The 26,493-nt window shown below is 42.7% G+C and overlaps 3 protein-coding genes across 5 annotated transcripts in view; all 3 read right to left on the minus strand.

Annotated features, from left to right (window-relative positions):
• Positions 1–10,679, minus strand: part of LOC123510064 — a 15,799-nt gene extending 5,120 nt beyond the window's left edge. Inside the window, exons 1-6 of the mRNA XM_045264846.1 lie at positions 10,676–10,679; positions 10,408–10,550; positions 9,196–9,205; positions 8,868–8,986; positions 8,151–8,264; positions 4,708–4,761 (exon numbers count right to left, since the gene is read on the minus strand). Of these exons, the coding sequence (XP_045120781.1) occupies positions 4,708–4,761; positions 8,151–8,264; positions 8,868–8,986; positions 9,196–9,205; positions 10,408–10,550; positions 10,676–10,679 (444 nt within the window). The remainder of the gene's footprint in view (positions 1–4,707; positions 4,762–8,150; positions 8,265–8,867; positions 8,987–9,195; positions 9,206–10,407; positions 10,551–10,675) is intronic.
• Positions 10,680–10,840: 161 nt separating this feature from the next.
• Positions 10,841–17,475, minus strand: LOC123510110 (BTB/POZ domain-containing protein 6-like). 3 transcript variants are annotated; one of them, XM_045264922.1, is made up of 9 exons: positions 17,343–17,475; positions 15,464–15,624; positions 14,487–14,825; positions 13,898–14,042; positions 13,364–13,580; positions 12,760–12,939; positions 12,306–12,502; positions 11,752–11,920; positions 10,841–11,291 (listed from the first exon to the last, which is right to left on the minus strand). In XM_045264922.1, exons 2-9 carry the CDS (start codon positions 15,621–15,623, stop codon positions 10,998–11,000), a joined length of 1,701 nt encoding a protein of 566 aa, XP_045120857.1. In that variant the 5' UTR covers position 15,624; positions 17,343–17,475; the 3' UTR covers positions 10,841–10,997. The 3 variants fall into 3 exon arrangements, with proteins under 3 accessions (XP_045120857.1, XP_045120858.1, XP_045120856.1); XM_045264923.1 differs by lacking the exon at positions 17,343–17,475 and adding an exon at positions 17,063–17,186; XM_045264921.1 differs by lacking the exon at positions 17,343–17,475 and adding an exon at positions 16,873–16,986.
• A 701-nt stretch (positions 17,476–18,176) lies between these two features.
• On the minus strand, positions 18,177–25,113 carry LOC123510111 (threonylcarbamoyladenosine tRNA methylthiotransferase-like). Its single transcript, XM_045264924.1, has 10 exons — positions 24,811–25,113; positions 24,396–24,546; positions 23,386–23,523; positions 22,803–22,895; positions 21,881–22,069; positions 20,926–21,128; positions 20,143–20,288; positions 19,662–19,842; positions 19,093–19,239; positions 18,177–18,545 (listed from the first exon to the last, which is right to left on the minus strand). Exons 1-10 carry the CDS (start codon positions 24,922–24,924, stop codon positions 18,246–18,248), a joined length of 1,662 nt encoding a protein of 553 aa, XP_045120859.1. The 5' UTR covers positions 24,925–25,113; the 3' UTR covers positions 18,177–18,245.
• Between the last annotated feature and the right edge of the window lie 1,380 nt (positions 25,114–26,493).

The raw sequence follows: 26,493 nt of genomic DNA on the forward strand, positions 1-26,493 counted from the left end.
GTCAATGAGTTTTCCATTGCCATTCTTAGCAACTCTCCACCCCATAAATCATCGCTGCCATCCACACAGTCCACTCTTCCCATTTCACCTCTTTGCTGTTGAAATCTCCCATCATTACCAGTTTCTCTTTAGTTTCCATCAAATACTCTATCCATCTTTTTGTGTCCTCCATCTTCCTTTTATATTCCTCTCTATTCCATGAATTGGTTTTTGGGGGAGCATATACCACAACAAAGTCTCGTTTAACACCTCCACACACCACCTCAGCCCCAACCACCTCAGCTAACCCATTGTCATTCGTCAGTTCATAGGCAACAAGATCTTTTTTCACCAATAACATCACACCGCCTCCATGCTTTTCTGTTCTATTTCTTACCCATATGTTGTATTCACCATCAATTTTATTCTCCTCAATGACTTCAGTAAGTTTAGTTTCAATTATCCCCATCACGTCAGGCCTCTCTACCCTAAGATAGTCATTTATTTCTACCAGAGCAGACCATAACCGATTCACATTAGTGTATGCCATTTTTAGTTTCTCTCCCCTTCTCCTGTTTTCCCAATCATCTACTTTATCAGTTTCATATCCCTGACTCTCCAGAAAAACTTCTTCCTCTTCTCCTCTGATCTTGATTCGTTTTTTTTCCTTTGCCTGCTTCCATAAGTCACTGGTCTTATTTCTTTCCTCTGCGTTCATGTCTCTCCTTATCCATATATCTTTATAATCCTCCCGCTTTCCAAACCTCCATGAACCATTCAAAATGGTTCATGGAGGCTTGACTTACACATAGGCTAATCAGTACCTACAGAGCCCCGTTGACATGGACCGTTTATCCCCGTCAGTGACGCAGAGCAAACTTGTCTCGGGAGCCTCGCTCGTCGCCTCTCCACCTCCCCTCCCCCGCTGTTCCCGACCCTCTCATCACTCGCCTTTTAAATCTGATTGATGTTTAATTGATTGAATGATAAGTTTATTGTTGTAGCAGTGTATACACCTTCGAACTGTTGTCCATTTACGTATGAATGAACCTATCAAATTACCAGCTTATCTATCTATCTATCTACACACAAGCATGTAGATATCTCCACCAGCACCGCCAACACCCACACCTAACCACCTTCGCCATCATAAGCGCCAGTGTGTCAGTTTTAAGGATGGTAGTTTTGGTCTGAGTAGTACTCGGTTTACTCGGTTTTTGGATTTGAGTGAGTACTACTCGGTTTACTCGGTTTTCATAATTCAATTACATGTTCAATTTATGCTTTGAAAATGTAATACAGGCCTTCAAACTAAAGAGTAAAGATTTTTTTCCGTATTTTGTTGGGGAAGAAGGCGGTGCATGCCGCACAACCACCCAGACATCAATGGAATAGTCCAATTCCTAAGAAAAAGCCTAACAGTGCCAACAGTCCAACACACGGGCTTGGCTGAAGGAAAGAGAGACCTGTACGAGTACACGACGAGTAGGCTTACTCAGTCAGTTCACAGTTGGCAGTTAGTAGTGGTGAACAAGTACCGCTAATTTCAGTACCGGTACGTACCGGTGCAAAAGAAACCGTTACCGATACTATCGGTACTGTACCAGTACTGTAAACACACACACACACACACACACACACACACACACACACACACATATATATATATATATATATATATATATATATATATATATATATATATATATATATATACACACACACACACACACACACACACACACACACACACACACACACACACACACGTGTGTGTGCGTGTGTATATTGGAAATTGCCAATTTAAATATCTAGCATTTATCATTTCTATCTACATAAAGCAAATCACACAGCTCTTTCATAAATATTTTTGTAAAAAAAAAAATAAATAAATAAATATATAAATAAAAGAAACACGGCCGTCTTCATAATATATTGTGGTTCCCTTCTAAAACTGATGGGAAATACCTGAATTATAGCAAACTAACATGAAAAAAATAATTCGTAATGGTATGAATTGAGTGGTATGCAGCAGCAGCAGCAGTAGTAGTAGAAGTAGAAATGCAATGGTAAAATGCCGGCCAACTGCAGTGTTACTGCCCCGCCAGACGCCAGTCCGCCAGACCGCCACCCGTCCCGGCCACCGATCCGCCGAGTGGTGCCGACACATTATTCATTCTTAGCGGTACGAAGCAGCAGAGTCCCGGCACAGACGCTAGACGGTACAAGCGTCAAGCGGTACCGGAAATGATGCCGGCACATTCAGTCGTACCAGTACAGAAGCGTCTCGCCGAGCTACCGCGGCTCGGCCGACGGTCATGGCGGCGGAATGAGGCAGCGTGCCAGTGGCACGCGCTGCTTACAATAAGAAGGGTCTACGGTGTCAGAGATTAATGGCCAGTTTTCACTATTTTAATCCCCACATAAGTTTGTGAAGCTGTATAAAATCATTGAGTAATAGCCAGAATAAATATGAAAACACGTCATGTCATATTACTGCAGGAGTTAACACGGCGGGGCGAGGCGAGGCGATAGAGGCACCTTGCTTTGCTCCGGGCTATGTGTTTCCTACATATAATAACTTCCCCTTGCTCAATAAGCGCTAAGAATAGGACACATTTCGCTATACGCTATTACTTGCAGTTTGTGTTAACAGACTAGGATAATAAAGAGGGACGCCAGAGATGAAACGTTTACAGAACGGTGAAATGACGACACACACACACACACACACACACACACACACACACACACACACACACACACACAGTCTGAGTCCTATCCGAAGATCTGTCTATGTGCTCTGAGCTTATTCCGTAATGGGGAAGGCTGGCTGGGTGACTACCGGGCGATCATAGGGAATCACACACACACACACACGCTAAGTACCATGAAAGAAAAGGACACACACACACACACAGCCACCTATCCCTCCAACACCCTCCAGCTGGGAGCTGGGTGTCAGTGGTCTCCCCCATAACGAAAGATAAAGGCAACACACACACACACACACACACACACACACACACACACACAGTCTCAGTCCTATCCGAAGATAGCTCTATGAGCTCTGAGCTTGTTCCGTAATGGGGAAGGCTGGCTGGGTGACTACCGGGCAACCATAGTGAATTACACACACACACACACACAGCCACTTTCCCCTCCAACACCCTCCACTGGAGCTGGGAGCTGGGTGTCAGTGGTTCCAGCTGGTGGGCTCCCTCATAACGAAAGATAAGGCAACACACACACACACACACACAGTCTCAGTCCTATCCGAAGATCGCTCTATGAGCTCAGAGCTTGCTCCGTAATGGGGAAGGCTGGCTGGGTGACTACCGGCCGACCATAGTGAATTACACACACACACACGCTAAGTACCATGAAAGAAAATGACACACACACACACACACACACAGCCACCTTTCCCTCCAACACCCTCCAGCTGGGAGCTGGGTGTCAGTGGTTCCAGCTGGTGGGCTCCCCCATAACGAAAGATAAGGCAACACACACACACACACACACACACACACACACACACACACACACACACACACAGTCACCCACACACACACACACACACACACACCCAACCCACCCCCACACCCTCGGGCCTGGAGCCAGGTATCGGCCTGGGTCAAGCTGGGGTGGGGGTCAACCTCCTTGATGACGTCACAGATATTCGTTACGCAAATCATTTTGAAAATGAGGATTCCCAAAAAGGCAGCTGGACACGAATGTTATAAAAATTCTGACTCGTTATCAATCGAAACTAACTTCTAAAATACAAAAACATTGCCGAGAAAAGGAATAATAAAAATAGCTCAAAAATATACTAAATAAAGTATTAGAACTTCGACTTGCTTAAACACAATTTCAAAGCCCACCAATTTCATTCAACTGAATCGATAACGTTTTTCAAAAATTATGACTATCATTTCGATATATCAAAACCTGGCAACTCGCCCTATTAGAAAAATAATATTTAAAAATGACGTTGTTTACAATATTAACAGGACTACATATCATTCTTAAAGTCCACATCTTTAACTTCTCAGGAGCCTTGCACACTTTTCTCATGATAAACCATCTTTTGAAAACACAAACACTTCGCTACAACCTCAAATAAAAATCACAGATAGCGGAGGTAAAATTTTAGCGTATTTTGGCCCTCCCATTCAAGTCATAAACACCCTCTACATCACCGTACTTCACTCAACTCAAGCATGGAAGACACGTAAAACACTGCGAACTATCATTAGAAACCCTTAAAAGGCACTTGTGACTCGAAATAAATGAACTGAGACAAATATAAATAATAGTGGAAGTCGAGCATCTGGGACCGGCATTTTGGGCGGGAGCTGGTGATGACGTCACAGCCTGGGGCTCGTGACGTCATGGGTAGGCCCGCTTCTTCTCACTGAGCCTCCATAGCACACAAATCAGGTAATTGCGGATATATCTCAACAACTGACATAAAAGATTAGGCCTATGGGTCCACTTTGTGACCTGTCTGGCCTGTAATGAGTGAGAGATGAGGCAGATGATGGCTGAGAGAGAGGCGGCGGGTCAGGGATCGGTTTGTTTACGTTTTCAAGATTTGAATTATTTGGTTTTATAAGTATGTGCAGGTGTTAGTTCACTGATATGTTGTCCTGGAGGTTACCAACGTTAGGTTATGACATGGCACCACCGTGAAATGATGAGTTACACCAATATATTACTTACGTTAGCCAAAGACTGCTCGGCGGCGGCTGTCCGTGTCACTAGCAGGCACCCACACTCCACTGTCCACTTTGTGTCTTCAACCATGTTTAAATAGTTAACCTCTGATTACTGAGAGGCTTCACACACAATATTCTCTTCGCTACTATAGATATCACTATTATCAGTATCTTCATCTCCACCACTCACTGTCCCTCACGGCCAGCGCCTTGTCCTGCCAAGTGCAGAGCGGGTCACGGACTGGTGGGCAAGTTCCGGCACCTTCCTCACACAACTGAGAGGCCCCGCGTTTGATTCCTAAGCGGGATGAGATAATTTGGGCTTGTCTGTAATATTCGTACACTTAATCTTATGTGTAGTAGTAGTAATAGTAGTAGTAGTAGTAGTAGTAGTAGCAGTAGTAGTAGTAGTAGTAGTAGTAGTAGTAGTAGTAGTAGTAGTAGTAGTAGTAGTAGTAGTAGTAGTAGTAGTAGTAGTAGTAGTAGTAGTAGTAGTAGTAGTAGTAGTAGTAGTAGTAGTAGTAGTAGTAGTAGTAGTAGTAGTAGCAGCAGCAGCAGCAGCAGCAGCAGCAGCAGTAGTAATAGAAGTAGCAGTAATAGTAGTAGTAGTAGAAGTAGAAATGCAATGGTAAAATGCCGGCCAACGGCAGTGTTACTGCACCGCCAGACCGCCACCCGTCCCGGCCACCGATCCGCCATGTGGTGCCGACACCACATTCTTAGCGGTAGGAAGCAGCAGAGTCCCGGCACAGACGCTAGACGGTACAAGCGTCAAGCGGTACCGGAAATGATGCCGGCACATTCAGTCGTACCAGTACAGACGCGTCTCGCCGAGCTAGCGAGACCGCGCCGACGCGCCAGGGCAGCCAGTCAGTACCAGTGTGGAGCGGTACCGAGAGTGAGAATGACTCACTCTTACCCATCACCGCTCGTCTTGAACCACCTCCACGCTGTATACAATTTGCTCAGTACCGTTTCGGCTATTTACCGGTACGGAAAATTTTACTAGCAGTTAGCCAGTTTCGCAGTTTCCGTTGGCAGCGTTAGCATCATATCAGCCAGCCGTCTCCCTGACACACACACACAGGTTGTACTACGTAACTTACGTTAAGTTAGGTTAGTGAAAAGTAATCATTTCGTACTCGGTTTACTCGGTTTCACATTGTAATCAATACCGAAATACTCGGTTTGCAGAAAGTACTCGGTTCGCCCATCACTAGTTAGTTTACACATTACTACTAGCATTTCCATGCAACTATTGTAGCATCATATCACCTCAGACGCTGTGGTGCCATGCAACAAATTGTTGACTAATTTCACTTCACTTGCAAACCAGATAATGTTTTTGCATCTCTTTCAACTGATAGCAAAACAGGTCGATACATTATGCATTTTATTATATCACGAGATATTGTGTTGCCATTAGAAATATATAGGAGTATCATTCACAACATATCGTCATATCAATAGGTATGAAAAATAAATACAAGTAACAAAAACTGCACCACGTTACAACACATTGGCCAGACACTTAAATTAAGTATTGCATTGAAAGACTCACAAAATATCATCTTGGGAAACACGTAACAATACCTTTGTGCTTCACAACAGAAAACAAAAAAAAGACACTTTTGTGATCTTTCTTCGAGACACACAAGAAGGAACAGGTTGTTGTGATCACTACAGACACAGCCACGTCTACACCTTGCAATAGTGTGAATGACAACCACTACTACTACTACTACTACTACTACTACCCTTAACATACTACTTGGTACTGATTTACTGTCATGGCTTGGCAGCAAGACACACCGCGACACACAGCTGTTGATGTGTGACTAGCCAGCATGCTCGATACACTCCCTCACTAAGAAGATGGCGTCTTCTAACAAGGAACGTTATCTTCATTCACTAAGTGTTTCTCCATGCATGGTGAATTCCAGCATGGAGTGAACACGTTGGTCATTTGCTCCTTAAGGCATAAACGATCATGATAGGTGACAGGAATGATGAGTGATGAACAGAGGACTCGTGTCCCAAGAGGGTTTTTTTCATGTAGGAGGAGCGCCAGCCAAGGGCAAGAAACAAAAAAGATAAAAAAAAAAAAAAAAAGGCCCACTTGAGTGCTGGCTCTCTAAAAAGTGGAAAAGCGTCAGCCAAAACTAGGGAGCAAATGCCTCGATAAGAATTCGGAAATAAAGATGCAGGTAGGGAGTTCCAGATTTTACCACACACACACACACACACACGCCTGTAGACACACGAGGAAAGCCTGTGTGTTCACGTGGTGTGTGTGTGTTGGAAATATAGAAGGCATTTCTTGGAAGGTTTCAAGAGGAGGAGGAGGAGGAGAAAGGTTGGGTGGTACAGTACAATGATAATGATGATATTGAGAGAGAGAGAGAGAGAGAGAGAGAGAACTAATTATATATCCATTCGTTGTTTATCTTTATTTGACACACACATACACACAATGAAATGGTCTAATGGTACACAAATCTTAAGGTAAAAATGTGTCCCAGTAATGAAGGGGTTAAAATAGTGAAGACTGTGGCCATTAATCTTGTGACTTCCATACAACCTTCCTAATGTCAATAAAATGTTCTAATGGTACACAAATCTCAAGGTAAAAATGTGTCCCAGTACTGAAGGGGTTAAAATAGTGAAGACTGTGGCCATTAATCTTGTAACCCTTCTTAATGTCAATAAAATGGTCTAATGGTACACAAAACTCAAGTAAAAATGTGTCCCAATACTGAAAGGGTTAAAATAGTGAAGACTGACCATTAATCTTGTGACCCTTCTTAATGTCAATAAAATGGTCTAATGGTACACAAAAATCAAGGTAAAAAAATGTCCCAGTATTGAAGGGGTTAAAATAGTGAAGACTGTGGCCATTAATCTTGTGCCCTCCATACACCCTTCTTAATGTCAATAAAATGGTCTAATGGTACACAAAGCGTATCACACCGGAGCTCTGGTCTTGCGTCTGCTCACTTTGGCCAACAGTGTGTGTGTGTGTGTGTGTGTTTGAGGGATTGGGGTTAGATAGAGGTGCTAGGAAGTGGGTATGAGTGTAACAGCATTGAGGGAGTGGGTATGTAGAAGAAAACATGAAGTAGAGTTAAGAAAAATTCTGTCTATTGTTTTGGGTGAGTCAGCTGCCTGCACATAGTAGTATCATACAGGTGTATGATGGAGGGAGGAGGTGGTGCCATGGACTGCCATGAGTAACGTCGTAGTGGGACAGTGGTGGGGGAAGATGTCTTCTGACTTGCCATTGTCGCCACTTCCTGAGTGTTGTGTTGGCTGTGGACTTGGTGACAGCTTGTGTGACATGCATGCCAGTCTTTGTCTTCCATTAGTCTCGATTGTTAGAGAGGAATTAATGGTGGTGTTATTTGTGACTGTTAGTCTGCACTCTCTCAGATATCCATTTTTCCTTACGGTGGACATCCTCTCTTGCCGACGCGTTACCTCTCCCAAAGTCCGCTCCACTGCTTTCCTGCATGAACACAGCCGTCTGCTGTCAAGTGACCCTAACACTGAAGCAGTGGCTGCCTAGGTTGCATACTCAAAGCTTAGACACATCTAATGTAAGGCTGATAATACCACTGGTAATAGAAACTGATTTTACTAAGAATGAGACTTTACAGAGTATTCAAGTTATATTTCAAGTAGTAATTTATGCTTAGCTTCTGAATGAAAATTTTAATAATCTGAAAACTGCCTTTGGAAAATATGTGCATCTAAAGACAGTCTGTACATTTTTTGCTCTATATGCTCTTTTGAATTAATATTACACCATTAAACAGAATTATCAGTTTGTCCTTTAACATAGCAAATGTTCTCTTCTACACAGGAAACTAAAGATACAATGTTATACACAGGCAGTCCAACACTGTACATAAGAACCCTAGTTTGGCATAGATGCTCCTCCTGCAATATGAGTGTGAGTGAAAAATATCCTCATAAATAGTATGTACATATATATTGTCTCATACTGTTTTGAAAGGCAGGTTACACACCTACATGTCTCATCTGAGATTCCTTGTATATGTGAGTCAGCCTTATTCCCTGACGACAGACACCTCTGCCGCCAAGCATCAGCCATATTCAGCTGGGTAAGGTGTTGTCTGGCCTCTAATGCCTCATGTTTCACACCATTATGTGCTCACTGCCACCAGTCCCATCACTAGTATGCTGTGGTAAGGAGCTGGATGTAAGGGTCACTGCCCAAGTTATTTGCACCATAAGGAGATGAGCAGTGAGGTCATCACACCCTTGTGCACTTTGACACCAGTGTAATCTGTGACCTGGGATGTCTATGACTCAGGTGTTGGCCTCATCACACAGTGTTGGCTCCCACCTTCACTCTGACAAATAAGTATATCAGAGTCAGTTTCCCTACAAGGAGAACTGTCAGTTAGAAATATTTCCACTAGTCCTCTAAGTAGACCCCATATTACAGTACTATTTATGTAGAGCTCACCATCTCCTATCTATGGAGGTGAGACAATATTAGAGACTTAACAAATTACATATAAACATTTCTATGAAAATAAACACCATTACTAAACAGAAATGTGTACAGACTACCACAGATACATGAAAACCTCACTATTCAAAGTTTTGACACATGATCTAGGGGCTTCAAACACTTCATGATCCAACAATCACAACACTCTTGTTTGTCATTCCAACAATTCAGGCACTTTCAAGGTGGGAGGATTAGTCCCCTTAAAGAACCTCAATTATCTGGTACTCTCACTGTCACTCTCCCTCTCCCTCTCCCTCTCCTTCTCTCTCTCCCTCTCCCTCTCCCTCTCCCTCTCCCTGTCTCTCTCTTTCATGTGTAGGGATATGTGAGAGTTACAGAGAGGCATGGAAGGTAATACATCCATGTCCCTCCCTTTCCTATGTGCTTTGTGTGGGTGCCCTGATTAAAAAAGAAAAAAAAAGGGGGAGAGGGGGGCAGGGGGAAGAATGAGCATCTGTGTGTGTGTGTGTGTGTGTGTGTGTGTGTGTGTGTGTGTGTGTGTGTGTGTGTGTGTGTGTGTGTGTGTGATTCACCTTGGTCATCTGCTGGTCACCCAGCCAGTTTTCCCCATTACGGAGCAAGCTCAGAGCTCATAGACCGATCTTCGGGTAGGACTGAGACCACAAGACGTGTGTGTGTGTGTGTGTGTGTGTGTGTGTGTGTGTGTGTGTGTGTGTGTGTGTGTGTGAGAGAGAGAGAGAGAGAGAGAGAGAGAGAGAGAGAGAGAGAGAGAGAGAGAGAGAGAGAGAGAGAGAGAGAGAGAGAGAGAGAGAGAGAGAGAGAGAGAGACCTAATGCTTTCAACTCTATACCTAACATCAACACTCAAAACTAGAATATACATCTTCTCAGCCTCCGACTAGCAAAGTTCTCCTTTAAGTCCTTTATGGCAAACTTGTTTTCTCTCACACATAAATATCTGCTGACATTTTTCTTACAACTGCTCCTCACTAGCTGTCAATGGCACATTACTGGATAGAATTCATGCACGATTACTCCTACCATTCATTAAGTTAGCGATAATAATTCCTTTGGAACTCCTACTTTATGTACAGTAACAAAGGGTAGCAGCCAATGAGAAATGCAGAATTTATACACATACTACCAATACACTGCTATGAGATACTTGATGGCTTCCCTATCACTATATCAGTCTTGACCTGACAGATGCCTTCACAGTAGCCAGGGAGGAGAAGCCAAGCCAATCATTCCTCTTTTGTAGGGTATGGTAGAATCCACCACCTCCACTCTCCCAGCAGTACCAGCACAAGGCTTCCTCCTCCCCATGCCAGGCTGTGCACTCCACACCTGCCACAGACACTCCAAATGGCACACTGGGCTGCACACCACAACACAGGCACTGCTGTCCTTCCTAGCCACCAGTGTGTGCTCACTCTTCCAATAAGTCAATGTAATAACTCTAACAATCTCACTCATATCTACTCAACGCACATATACTCCTCTATCCACAATCACAATGTCACTCTTCATACTTCACTATGTTAAATTGCCACTTTAACATTAAATCTGATAGAGATAACAAAAAATAATTATAAAATAGTAATAACGATGACAATGATGATAATGATAAACCAATAGAATTGACAGAGTTAATATTTTCCTGAAGCTTGCTCTGCAGAAGGAAGATTGGTTCCACCAGTGACTGGTGTCCTTACAACTATAATACAATCAATGGTATAACCATTGTATATGCTACACGGGCCATCTCTAGCGGAAGAGACTCGGCCTATTCGGCTACTTGTCCGAGGCCTCCAAGGTGGGGCCATAGAATATGAGCTCTGGGATCTGGCCGCCCTGGACCCCTGTGCCGTTGGTGCTTTCTGAGGAGCAGTGGAACATGAAGGTGAGTGCCCCCATGTTTACCTCACTCATGCCTTCTTGCCCAAAGTAGGAGAGCTCTGCCCCGTCCAGGATGGCAGAGGCAGTGTAGTACACATCCCGCTCCACCTGCACCGGGTGAGTGAAGTACACGTGGAAGGTGTTGGAGGAGCCGTCCGAGAAGAACTTGGTGGTGCTCTCTGCCAGGACCTGTGAGGGCAACATGGAGATGGCATGACACTTGACACACACACACACACACACACACACACACACACACACACACACACACACACACACACACACACACACACACACACACACACACACACACACACACACACACACACACACACACCAACCACCGTGCCACTACTACTGCTCTCTCTCACACTGACAACATTCTCTATGTTCACACTATAACCCTTACACGATACAAGTCACAACACAACACACAAAACACACAAACCAATCACAACTCATCACACCAACAACCAACCACAACACAGCCTCTTCACACCAATCAGCCACAGCACATCATAACACAGCCTTCTCACACCAACCAGCCACAGCACATCACAACACAACCTCCTCACACCATTCTCATCACTCACAATCAGCACCAACACATGAGCCCATCAATCACCACAACAACAAGCGGCTGCCTCACCTCTCCATATTTCTTCAGCTCGATGCGCACGTTGTAGTCTGCTGCGCCACTGGATGACCCATACAGGCCATAACCAACGATGAATATCCTCTTGTCCACCATGAAGTTGATGGAGTCCACCCGGCCTCGGTACCGCCACTGGTTGCTTCGGTACGCTGACGACTGAAACCTACCAAACGTTGTGACGCAGGTGCCAGGAGGAAGTCAGGGTGTGTCTGGTTTTAGTACTGCATCACTCACAGCAGACACTTAAGTGATACTCATAATGTCCACACTGCTGAATGCTTTGCTTTTAATTTCTATGACTTTCTTCTACTTGGTGCTCTTGTATAGTATTTGCAATAAGCAGAGGCAGCTGTTACTCCGTTTTAGCTAAATTCTAAGTCTTCATAGGGCAAGTAAAATTTCTTTTATGGTATTGGTCAAAGAAATCAAGGGTAGTTTTGAGTGCGAGGCTCTATCACCTCTATAGCGTCCAAGGAAACACCCTTCTAGACAGTCCCCCAAGACAACAGCCATAACCTATGCAGAGAGAGCAAAGTCTTCCCACCAACCTGTGGCAGATCTGCTTCTTGAGTCCCTGCCTTGGCTTGATGGGGTAGGACACACTGGGCTTGTTGCGCGCCGTGAAGTGCAGAAAAAGATCCGTGGTCTCCTGCAGCGTGAGGATGCCTGACTGGGCGGCTCCATTGGCAAATTCTGCCAGCTCCATGCACGGGATACGGATCAGATTCATTGCCTGACCCAGCACCTGCAAAGATGGATGTGATAGAATTAAACTAACAACACTGAACAAACTCATTCCTTTATTTCCCCAAACAACTTCAGTTCCTCATGCAGACAATTACACATCATGATTTGTTCTATACTGGATAAATGATACACAGCCAGTCAGCTCCACTTCCTCACAAATAAAAACACACACTATGACTTTAATTCTATGCTGAATAAATAATACAAGCTTAATCCAATAAATAATACAAGATTGGTCCAACAATGTAAACACACCTTTCTCTTGTTCTCTGGGTTCAGCTCCAGTTCCTGCCTGACACACTCCGCCTCAGCCCAGTTGAGAGCAGCGTCAAAGAGCACAATCTCCCGACAGTTGAGCGTCTCCCGTGACAGCACACTCATCAAGGTGGGAAAGTCAATGTCAACAAACCCATCAGACTGCAGTGCCATCTCAGCCTGAGGGAGGGAGGAGGAGTGGACTGAGTGGAAAAAGAATAGCTGAGTAAAGGTCACATGTATATACACAGACGCACAAGTAAGCTGAGAAAGAGATGGTTAGTAAAGAAGCTCACTTGGGCATAGAAATAGTAACCAAAGTCAATACAAGGAACACGGAGGAACAAGGGAGTATGATGGTCAGGCATGGTGTCAACTGGAAGAGGGATTGAGAGATCCACAGGTAACTTGGTGGTAGTTACTGTTGTAAAAAGCCACCACTCCTTACATTCCCATAAAAATAAGAGTATCAAGAAATGTGATGAGGTGGATGAGGCAAGGAATACACATCAAGTGAAGGACAAACTGGAAAAACTAGATACAGGTAAAGAATCACACAAATGTACTTCATGTCCTGCTTGCTACAGCCAGTAAGTACACACACCTGTGCATCAATAACCTCCCAGCACCTTGTCATCAGTTCAGGCTCCTCAAACAAGCGGGACTGTGAGAGGAGGAGGCAGGCATTCCGAGCTGTGAGTGATACCTCCAGAAACTTGACACATTGCTGGGCAAGGTGTGGCACCAAGTACTTCTTGGCTGCATACAGTGTGGCCAGCACTGTGTCGGGCTCCAGCCGGATCTCATCACAATACAGGTACCTTTGGGAGTGTGACATAGATGTAGGTGAGAAAAATAGGTACTTTAATTCTTACTCTATACCACATAAGACTAGAAATGAAACCACAATTATAAGAATACTACAATTCTTAATCTGTATTACTTGATAGACTGGAAGTGAGGAGAAGGTTATATGAAGCTATAATTGTAAAAGTACTATAACTCTTATTCTGTATTGCTTGTTAGGCTGAAAATGAGGGAGAGGATTAAGAAAACATCTTCAACTAAACTCCAATATCCACTAAAGAAACAATATATAGAGAGAAAACCAACACCACCCTCACCACCACCACCTCACCTGAGCAGGGTAAGGAAGGCTGAGGGCTCCACATCAGGTACCTGCACCTCCTCCTCTGACTTGAGTCCCCCGTAGAACATGGCATAGAAGACACTGCTGCCCACTGCCAGCACGTACTTGTGGGCTGGGATCCTCTGTGTGCTGCCTGCCAGGAGAGAACCATCTAACTGCAAGACTGACTGAGTGACTGAGTGAGTGACTGACTGACTGATTGACTGACTGAATGGCTGGTGGATTAAATAACTTATTGAATGAATGCATGATGAAAAGAATATTTGGATGATTAAATGACTGATAGATTGATTCTTTGGCTGATTAGACTGAAGAATTGGTTGTTTAACTAACTGATTGAGTGGTTGACTGAATGACTGACTAGATAATTCACTAATTGATCTGGTCTGACTTTGACCAACAGAAGCATTGTTGGTTTGAGTTTACCTTCACACACACACACACACACACACACACACACACACACACAATTGACAGGCCTACCACATCCTAAAAATTACAAGAAATAAAATACACACACACACACACGCACACACACACACTTTTACCTGTTTATCACAACTAGGTAAACACACACCTGGCTGACCGACCACAAAATGCACATCTGCCATGAGTTCATTGTTGAGCATTGCCGCGTTCCTCTCCCTCAGACTGGTGGCGTGGAAATTGGGGTCTGAGGAGGTGGAGGCAGCTGAAGCACCAAGGGGCACAGGGGAGAGAGGCGGGGGTGAGGTGGCACTGGTATGGCGGTGCTGGGGGGAGGTGGGGGCACTGGAAGGCTGCAACACCCCTCCCCCAGTGCTGCCCCGGCCCCCAGTGCGCCCCGTGTTGCCCCCCTCACACTGGTCCTCAATGCCACGAAGAGGGGGAAGGAGTTGCCCCATAAAGAGGGAGTTTTCATTGTCAAGGAGGCTCCCTGGAAAGAAAGAAATGTTAAGGGTTAGTTTTTTATCTATTTAATTATCAATTTTTATGTAAGAGAGGAAATCTGGCCAAAGGTAACAAAAACAATAAAAAATGCCCAGTTAGATGCCAATCCCCAAGCAGTTTTGAGAGAGTTAGCCACAAGAGAGAGAGTTAGCCACAAGATTGGGGTAAATGTCCTGAAACCTCTCTCTTGAAATGTGAATGGTTAGTTCTGCAATAAAGTGATGGTTTACACCTAGTAGTGATGCAAGGTCAAATATACACATTATGTTCATGTTAGAAGAATCAATGAACAGTTTAAGGAGAATTATGTTAGTTATAAGTTCAGTTTGACTCTTACATGAGAGAAAACAGAAAATATTGGTAAAGAAAACACCCATAATTCCATTAAATCATATCATTTCAAATTATGGGAGAGAGAGAGAGAGAGAGAGAGAGAGAGAGAGAGAGAGAGAGAGAGAGAGAGAGAGAGAGAGAGAGAGAGAGAGAGAGAGAGAGAGAGAGAATTAAGAAAAAAAAGGAAAGAAAAAATATGACTAACAAATACTGACTCCCACACTTAAGAGAGTGGACACACACACACACACACACACACACACACACACACACACACACACACACACACACCTGAGCTTGAGAGGAGGGAGTGAAGGGCAAATGGGTCTTCATACTGGGTCCTCTTGCACACCTGCTTGCTGGAGGGGGATGTCTGGCTGCCACTGTCCATGGTGGGGGCTGTGGCGGCAACACACTCTAGACCAACCTCACTATCGCACCTCACACTCATGCTGGAGGAAGAATCTCATATAAGGAATCAGCACCATCACTCTTACTCTAGTGCTCTCATTCATGCACGGACTCACTCTCATTCACCACAAGGCTATCTGTTCTTTGTTGTCTGATGTAACTCTCTATCAAGTCAATTATAAGCAGGAAAACAAAATAAAAACAAGAGAGAGAGAGAGAGAGAGAGAGAGAGAGAGAGAGAGAGAGAGAGAGAGAGAGAGAAAAGCTAGGAAAAAAAAAAAAGAAAACCCAGCAACAACTGACCACTACACTTGAAGACTGGATGGGCACATGTACGTACACACACACACACACACACACACACACACACACACACACACACACACGACTCACAATATCCATCATAATCTACACCACCCACTACTTTTAACAAAGACTCCAGTTACCAAGATAGTACAACTGCAGGAAGGAGCTGGCCACAACCATTGCATACCAGTGGTGGCAAGCAGTGTTGTCACTCTATACACAATTAACCTTTCCATTTTGACACACAATAATATACAAAATCTGTACAAGCATCTGCAATAATGTTAGCTATGGGTAAAAGAGAATACATTTTGCAATTTCTACCCAGTTATAAAAATTAGATGTGGTTGTAGGGCAAGTAAAGAGTGACTAGCAATTAAGGAAAGGTGTCTCAAGGGTGTACTACCAAGTGGCAGTTAATTTAGGAGATACAAACTTAATATTAGTTACACAGTAGATAGGAAACAGGAAACTAAACAAATATAGAGTCAAATTATCAACAAACTCCTATTTTATTCTGGTGAGGGAAACAGAATAGCAGGAAATGGAGTGAGGCAATACAGACAAAAATTAATTACACAGTAGACAGGAAACAGAAAATTAAGCAAATATAGAGCCAGATAATCAACAAACTATTTCATTCTGGTGAGGGAAACATAATAGCAGAAAATGAAGAAGTAGTAAGAATATCAATAAGACCCTTCTATTTCAAGCTCTCCAGGGTAAGACGGACACAAGAAGCTATTAATCTCTTCAGTACCAGGACACATTTTCATATTCATTCTGGTTACTATTTTGGTGATTTTATACAGCTTCAAAAACATACGTCAGAATTAAAACAGTAAAGACTCTGGCCACTAAAAATGTGTATCAGTATTGAAGGGGTTAAGGAGTACCGGACGGGTGAAAACAATGCCATGGGTAATCTTTCAAGGGTGTGATTGTAATGTCAAGTATTCACCACATACTGAACACATATATACCATGGGTGAAAGAAGGTGACATCATGGGAGAAACTGCGTGGGAGTGACATCATAGGGAGCGCTGGGTGAGTAGAAAACACTAATTCCCTGACCCCCCACCCCCCTCTCCCGTCACCACTGTTATAATTCACCACAACACCTCATAACCACTGCCTTACGCTCTCCCCGCCTCTCTCCCCAATAAACCCACCGCCAATAACTGAAGGCTACAATAATTCCTGAGCTTCCTTTTACCCCCCGGTGAGACAAATGAGGAAATTCTGGCCGCTATCATCTGTTTTGCAGCCGACTTCAGATTGCCCCAGAAACGTCACCCAGTAATCCCCGCTCACTTCTCCGCTACCCGCTGGTCTGCCCGCCTCCACGCGACACGCAGGGCTGGGTTCGCTAATGTACGTGGTTTTACAGTGGTCTCATTCCTCTAGCTGTGGTAATTTGTTCGTTTTTCTTTTTTCGTGTAATATTCTTACCAGTACTGTCGCTACCGCCATCTTGTTTATTTTGCTCACGGTCTCAGGAACTTGACACTCACGTCAGTAATAATACTTTACTTCATAGCAAATATTACTGTATTTAACATTTCTATCTTAATCAAATGTATTTTTATGACTAGAAATTGTTCAGTGTCGCACATGAAATGTTAAAAAAAATCCATGTCTTGTACGACACTCACTACGTGTGTGTGTGTGTATGTGAATGTGTGAGTGAGTGTGAAATATTATGTAGGTACATATTTTACACACACACGTGTCGTGCCCTGATAAAAATTTCTTCCAGGAATAATTTGGCCTCGGAGTGATGTGGTACAATGGAAGCAAAATCGCTCCCAACAGCCAAATTGCTGCAGAGAATAATTTAACTCCAACCCTAATGATTTATAGAAACATTATTAATACCGATATTGAGTTTTATTGTCAAATTACGTCTATTATGTAAATCTATCATTTAATTTCCCCTAACTAATATACTAAATGCAGCCTATTCAATGTGATGGCATAATGGTGGTTTCTAGGAATTTAGGTGTAGGCCTATTTCTCTCTTAATAATCATGAATCGGTGTGGCACATAAGTGAGGGAATATTGTAGTTTATTGCTTAATAAGAAGTGTGGCATTGCTTCAGCTGAGTGGCAATGGTCCTAGCGTGATGTGATGATGTGCCAAACATATCAGCATGTCAGCATGTCACCCACCACCAACCTTCAATGTGGTGTAGGAATGGTATCCCAGACACACCACCAACTACCAACCTTCTCTCCTCTTCTGCCATGCCCTTCAACTCCCCCTCCCTCAATGAAACACAGGCTTCAGTGACCAGTCATGTATTCAGCTTCACAAAAGTACAAAACCTTGTGGCCAGTTCTCCTTCCCTACCTCAGAAATCCTTGAGCATCTTGAAGCACACCCAGGCCAGCTTCACCAGCAGAGCCGAGATCAGCAGGATGAAGCTGAGGATGATGTAGCGCTCCTGCTTCAAGAGGTCCTGCTTGGTGTGGTGGACATCCCCTACCCCTGACAGCCCTGACACCACCCCCCTGGCCAGTGGTTCAGCAGAGGAGGGTGGCTTGGGCCTGCTGGTGTGGATGGGACGGCCCCTCATGTAGTGCTTGCCTGTTTCCATGATCTCCACCTCCACCAGTTTCCCCAGAAAGTCATCCTTCTTGGGCACTAACACCTGCAGGGAAGAAGATACTGTAACTCACATCACCTAAAGAGTTTTAAAGTAACAAAATTAAGCAGTGTTTGCTGCCTATAAGACAGCACTACCTGTTCTCAAGTGTCACATGGCAAGACTCATCTCAAAATCTCCCAGCCATGAGGTGACCATTGCATCTCCCACCACCAGCCACCAGCCACCATTATTCAACACAATGACTTTTTTTTGCCAACTGGCATGTTTTTGAAGGGAAAGATGATGAGGACAACATCTTATGATATAAATAATAATGCAGACATGGGAGTAATCAATCTCATCAACATGTTTTTTGTAACATCTTGAGTGACATGCAAGGATTAGTGGCAGTATTCTACCAAACACAACATAATAGAGAATGCTGTACAGTTTGTAAATCATTCAATATTACTCCTAAAGCCTATAAGTAAAAGGTTAAACCTAAACAAATTATTATGGATTTAAAAAGAAAAAAGCTTGAGCCACACAGTCCCTGAAAGACAAGGATGCCAGTGTGGTGCCAAGTTAACACACTGCCCTCTGCCCTCACCTGCTCATAAAACTTGTTGTGGCCAACCCAGTGCTGCTTGTCATGAGACTCCTCTGTCACCAGCACTGTCTGCCTCTCTCCAAGCTTGTGGTCGTATGGACGGTACGACTGGAACAGCTCTGTCAGGCGCCTTGTTCTATTCTTGACCTGTGGAAGAATCATAGCAACCCTGTAGTGACCTATACACTCCTGGGTGTGAGTGTGGCACTGTACAAATCATCATTTTAGATTTTTGACAAGAACTAACTTAATCAAGCAAAACTATTAACAGAAATGGTGGCAGTGATACAAGCAACAGTAGAGACAACAGCAGTAATAGCAGTTGAAGAAGTAGTTACTATGTATACAGTGATGACAATAACAGAAGACAACAACAGTAACAGTGATACCTAGTAGTAGTAGCAGTAGTAACAGGCATCCAAATGAAAGGACTATGTATGCAGTGAGTGAGCCAGCACAAGTAGGAGAGTAAGTACTATAATAGCAGCAGCAATACTAGACAATGATTGGTACACAGCTAGTTAGGTATGCCAAGGACTATAACCTGTCCTTCTCCTCCACATGCTGACCTCCTTGGTGGGTATTCTCTTCATCCTGGCTGCTGGTGTGCCGGGCCGTGGGTAAAACTGGTTGATGAATAGAGATGGAAATTTGTACTTGCTGCAGAGCTGAAGCGTCTCCTCAAAGTCCTCCTCAGTTTCAGTGGGGAAGCCACAGATGATGTCCGTGGCAATGGTGATGCCTGGCACTCTGCAGTATGGGGTGTTTGGGAGTAAAATATTAAGGAAGTAAAGAAATAAGTTTGGGAGTAAAATACTAAGGAAGTGAAGAGACAAAATATCATAACAAATATTACATAAAAGTCTCAACTAGATAGACAGAAAACAGGAATATGATAACCTCTCCTTAGAATCTTTCCCCTTTTACATCTCCTTCAGGAAATCCCCAATATACTAAAATATTAAGGGAGGTGAAGAGATAAAACATTACATTACATGAAAGCCTCTAATGAACAAAAAATAAGATCTCTCAAAGCCTTCTCTCTTTTACCTCTCCTTCAGGAAATCCACAACAGTACTGAAATCCTTGACGGTGTACTCCCGCCTCATCTCGCCCAACACCCCATCACTGCCTGACTGGACCGGCACATGCAGGAAGGCATACACTCTTGGGTGCTTCATGATTTCAGCAATGTCCTACAGAGATGAGGCACAATTGAGTCAAGCTTGCTTTCTCCTGCCTCCATGTCAGCTTAGTACTAAAGTCATTGTTGCTCCTTGCACATACATACCACTTTTTTTCTTAATGTGATGTAAATTTGATACTAAGTGGGGAGTGAAATAGGTGCTTAGTAGTTGTGAAAAGTAAAGATAGAATGTTGTTAGATTGTGTGAGAGAAAAAGAGTGATGAGAGAATGATATATGGCAAGGAAGGAAGGAAGGAAGGAAGGAAGGAAGGAAGGAAGGAACACAAGAGTACATGGAGATTTCTATCACAGCAGTCTACTACAAGAACTTTCAAGAAGGAAATGTCAAATATAAATAGAACAATATATTCTGGACAGGATTGCTAATAGTTATCCTTTTTATATCTTTACATTGGTCATTCAGCAATGCATAAGAAATAAATACTTCTGCCATTATAAAAAACATTCATGAAAAAACTCAATAGCAGGATAAAAACACAATAAAAGTTATCACTCAAGAGAAACCATTGACAAAAAATGACACCCATGAATATAAATGCAAAAACAAATACTAAAGACATGCAAACAAATGTAAATGAATGATTAATTCACATGATTTTAGGAATGAGTCTGACTGGAGCTTTACCTTCAGGTGGTCAAGAATGTAGGGTGGGTTGGTCATCCCTAGCCTGAGTCTGCATCCTTCAGGTATCACCTCCACCAGCTGCCACAACAGCTGTGGTAGGGTGACGCCAATGTCTCTCCCATAAGCACCAGTGTCCTCCGATGTCAGCCACACCTCACACACACCCTCAGTGAAGGACTGTCTGGCACGCTCCACCACCTCCTCTGTAACAGTAAGGTGACAACAGTAAATAAATAGTGTCTCTCTGTACACCATTCTGAAACAAGAGGCTCTCCTTGAAGCTACTTGAGGTTTAAAGGATATTTTCATTTAGTAACAGACTAATGAGGTTTCTAAACTAATACAAGGGAAACAGTTTGAATACTGGCCTATACATATACCAGGCTGGCAATCCCACTTGGGGCAGCCTGGACAAAGCACCACACACACACACACACCATTCACACTGTTACCCCCATGAGTCGATGGTGAAGAGGGACAGTCTTGTGACCCACTGCACTACACCTCATCTCAAATAGGCCAATGTCAATAAATGGTAAATAAAAAGAACCCATTAAAAAGAGCTTCTTTAAATGTGTCCTGACTAAGTAATGTGATAAATGATTGCTGTATTCTGGTCACCATCTAAAGAACAAAAAATTAATATTAGGAGGGAAAAAAAGAAACAAGAACTAAATGACAATGACGAAACAGCATAATCAATTGACTTCCACCATTAATCATTGTTACTGATTCTTCTGTTAGACTATACACATCACATTTGCAACATCCTACCCAACCCTCACCTAACACTCCCAAAGGAAAAAAGAAGAAAGAGTTTAATTAACTGACTTCTGCAAATCAATCTTTGTTAGTGCTTCTCCTGTCAAAATATACCCATCCCATTCACCTCATCCTACTCAAGCCTCATCATACACTCCCTAAGGCACAGGATCAGGAAGACCACACACTTCACCTATGGGGTAGGAGCCAAGTTCCCCACGGGCATGCTTGGTCTTGCAGTAGGAGCACTGGTTAAGGCAGCCGGTGTTAATAGATATGATCTCTATGAGTGGATTTCTTCTCACTTTCGGCAGCAGCAGAGAGGCACCACCAGTCTTCTTCCCAGCCTCTTTCTTCTGACCCAACAGTCTTACAGAATTCCCTAAAATATATCCACATGGTAAAGTCATTAATCATGGTTCTCTCAGTATGTATTTCAAGGCTGTTGGAAGGTTATGATTCTCCAAGTACAGTAAGTCCTCGTTATACGGTAGTTCTTTATCCGGTAAATTCACTTATGGTATTTAGAAATTACTACACTTAATTCGATATACAGTAAGAAAAATTCACAGATACGGTATCCGCTCATGTCATCCGAGAGGGCTCAGCACGGTGGAGCAGGGACATCATCTGATATAATACATGGCGAGTGAAAGGCAAATAAAAACATTTTGTTTATTTCTTTTGCACAGTAGCTACTTTACATTTTTTTTTTTTTTTATGACTATTTTAATGTATTTTAATTTCTGGAAGGGTGACTTCTGACATGCTCGAATGCATTCCCTATTATTACATGTTATAATGGGTTCGGTATACGGTAATTTTGATTTGCGATAAGGTTTTCAGGAATGCATATGTACCGTATAATGAGGACTTACTGTAAAAGGTATGAGTTTTCAAGATGGTTTTCTTAGTGATGCAGTAAATTCAGAACAGGAAAACTTAGCAATATCAAAAGTTAATTCTCTAAGAGTATGTAGTTTCAAGTGCCTTCTGCATACTACCTCATATTTCAGTTCAATAAAAATTCTGAGATTGAAAAGCTAAGATGCTCTCAGATGTGAGTGTGTGTTTCAAATAAAATTTTCCTTCCAGTGTAATAATGACTTGCCCACCTTTCAATGTCTCCTCCACCACCTCCACAACTCTGTCAATTTGCTGCACTCCGATGACACTGAGGCCTTCCAGGAACTCTGAACGAGGGGCACCTGCCAAATAAGTACACCTTTTTACAAATCTGTCATAACTTGAATTAAAAGAAAAGGAAGAGAACCACCTTGGCAACTAGCCACAGCTCTCACTGTTTTGCCTAACATTACTATGATTTATGAAGTACAGGTATCATCACTTCTGTAAACCAATAGTTGAATTAACTCCATTCATTACTTGCCTTTTTCATAAATCTATCAGTACTTAATTCAAAAGAAACTTTAGGACTTTTAGAACCACCTACGACTCACACTGCTTTGCCTAATATCACAATAACACAAGAAGTACAAGTAGAGTATTCTACTTCATCAGCTAGTACTTAAAGCAACTGCACTCCTTATTTGCACTTTTAAAACCATGTTTAACTCACTGCTGTGGCTGATATTACCACAGCAGTACATTTTCACCTCTGTAATGCCTTTACTGTCTTAGCAAGTAAAGAAGTACTACTGCCTTAGTTCTCCTGATGCCTGTCAGTGTGCTTCCTACCCTGAGGAACACAGCCAGCCACCACCACCTTCTTCCCCGCCTCCCTCCCAGCCTTGATCTCATTGCGGAAATGGTCCTCGGCAGGGTTCTTGACAGTGCAGCTGTTCAGAAGCCATACGTCAGCCAAATGTTTGTCCTCTGAGTGGAAGCAAAAAATAAATAAATAAATAAAATAAATAAAAAGATAAGAAAAAAAAAATCAAGGTTATAAAAGTAAATGGATTCTTCAGTTATGCCAGAGTTCTGTTTCCATGTGTGGTGAAAGCTGTGCTTCAGCGTAAAACATAACCAGCCTATATAAGCACTGGGACTGCTTCATGAGGGAGGAATCTGTGACAGTAAAAAGATAGTCACAAAGTTACAAGAATTATTGATGATGTATTAGGAAACATACAAAATGACACTGAATTCTGTAAAGATGTGATTATGCATGGTTCACAACATTGGTGGGAGGTGAAAAATAAATTTTTTCATTACTTCCACATCAAGAGAGAGGGATTAATAAACACAAACCTACTTTCCCATAGAGAACATACATAGTCCACCACAAAATACTGTAACAGAATATAACACATACATAGATTATTTCATTCTGAGTCTATAATACCGTAATATTGTAGCCAACAGAGGCAAAAACAAAAAAAAAAAATAATAATAATAATAATAAAATAAAATAAACAAATAAAATATAACTATTACTACATTTGTAGAATGTCACATTACTGCACACATGCACACCAATACAAAAAGGAAAACAATGACTATATCTGCTCCCGGCCAAACACTAATGCATGTGTAAATTCAATAACAAAAAGTAATGAACAAATAGGTAAATAAATCTAGAAATAAAATAGCAACAGTTAAAATAACATAATTCACTCCTAAGCTTCCTAAAATGCATCTACAATCTGATACTCATGCAAGGAAAATAAAATGATTAAGTAAATCAAACAATCAATAACAAAATAAATAAAATAAAAAATCACACTCACAAGCTTCCTACAACTCACCTACAATCTGGTAGCCGTACGCTGCCAGCTGGCCTGCCATGTATTCACCATCGGAGCTGTTGTGAGCGCACCCCCAGGTCTTGACGAACACACTCTGCGTCCCCGGCACGATGCTGTCACAAGTGTCCTGGCACCTCACCTCCTCCTCTCCCTTTGATGTATTGAAGGAGAATTAGCACTTACATAAATTAGTAAATGAGAATAAAAAATAATAAAAACGCAAGAGAAAAGGTAAAATTCTCAGCAGACAACTCAATAAGTTTCTCTTGATTAATGACCATCTTCTTGACACGTTTATTTGGGGACTGTGATCTTCAGTAATATTAATATACTATGCGAAACTGACATTAGAAGAGGCGTTACAAAGACTATCCTCTGAAGTACCACAGCACAAGAGGATGCAGCAAAGCCTCACCTCCTTAGCAACTGGGGCCTTCTTCCTCCTCCTGACGCGGGGCATGACAGAGTTGCGGTGACGGGGAACAGCTACGTCCACACCAAGGCCTGCCAGGTCCTCGATGTCCTCCATGGCCACGCTTTGTTTCTTCCTGTTCCTTATTACCGCCTCTTTACAGCGGATAGAGTCTCCCTTACTGACTATGTACAGCCTAATGAGTTTCCCTTACCGCCCTGCCTCCCTAACAATCTCAGCAGGACTCCACCACACTGTCCATGTAAACAAATAAACCGTCCCAGCCTCAAGACGATCCTGCAATGTGTAGGGACGGTTGTGTGCAGCAAAGTATCCACATAGAAAGTTCATTTTTATCTATGTGACTTCCGTGGAACCACCCCTACAAACAACCAGTGACAGATAGATAAATAAATGGTTCTCACTTTGTTTTCTCTATTAACGAAAAGAGATGGTGGAGGTATAGGTAGATACCTAATACCTATCCTGCGGAAAAGAATCCTATTTTTTTTTTATAGGTAGAACTGCCGCTGGTCCCCTTAACATAACATAACATAACATAAATAATAGGATAACAAAGGGCCACCAGGGCCCATCTAGGTTATCCTGTATCAGTCGCACAGCGACCTCGTGATCAGTACTTAAAGATACACTGTAGCTTTTCCCTCTCATCACATTTTAAAAGTTCTTCACATCTTTTGCCTCACATGAAATTATCATTGAGTAAAGGCGGGTTCACACGTGTCAACATGCGACTGAAATTGCAAGTCGCTAAAATTATCGACAGAACCCTTCTAGTCGGAGGACGTTCACACAGCGACTGGCAAGTACAAACAGCTATCCAACAAAGTGTCTTCTTCTAGTGATGATGCCGAAGCGGTACGTAGTTTAAGGCGGGTTCACACGTGGCAGTAATGCGACTGAAATTGTAAGTCGACATCTGTGGACTCTACATCTGTGGACACAATATTTTCAAACCTTTCTCCGTGACGTAACAACGTAAAAAAAAAGTCGCAAATCGACTGAACAAGACCAACAGTCGCTAGGCATCGATATTCAGTTGGAAACTCTACCGAACTGCAGTATCAGTCACATTATTGACAAATGTGAACCGGCTTTATTAAAGGAGGGTTCACATGTGTCAATATGCGACTGAAATTGCAGGTCGCTGGAAGTATCGACAGGCCTTCTAATCGGAACATGTTTACACATGGCGAGTGGAAAGTATTTGGCTATACATAGTTGGCGTGAAGTGAATGTAAACAAACAGCTACCCAATAATGTCTTCCTCCGCTGGTGACGATCAAATTAAATCACCAGAAGTATTTAATTATTTTTTACTTTATAATTAATTTCTAATGTCCCAGATGTGCTCTTTTTCCCTCACAAACTCCAACATCTTCTCTATTTCTAGGCACCACATTTTCAAACCTTTCTCCGTGACGTCACAGTGTAAACAAATTCGCAAATTGACTGAACAAGACCAACATGTCGGTCTTGTTTTACGACTGTTTTTCAGTCGTTAGGCACTGATATTCAGTAGGAAACCTTACCGACTTTCAATTTCAGTCGCATATTGACAAGTGTGAGTGTGGTAAAGATAAAACTAATCCAAAGAATCCTTCAGTTTGTAAATTTTCTATTATTATTATTTATTTATTTTTTTCATCCATAAATATATTATAG

This window comes from Portunus trituberculatus, chromosome 28 (assembly GCF_017591435.1).
Source record: "Portunus trituberculatus isolate SZX2019 chromosome 28, ASM1759143v1, whole genome shotgun sequence".
In the NCBI taxonomy this organism is placed as follows: domain Eukaryota; kingdom Metazoa; phylum Arthropoda; class Malacostraca; order Decapoda; family Portunidae; genus Portunus; species Portunus trituberculatus.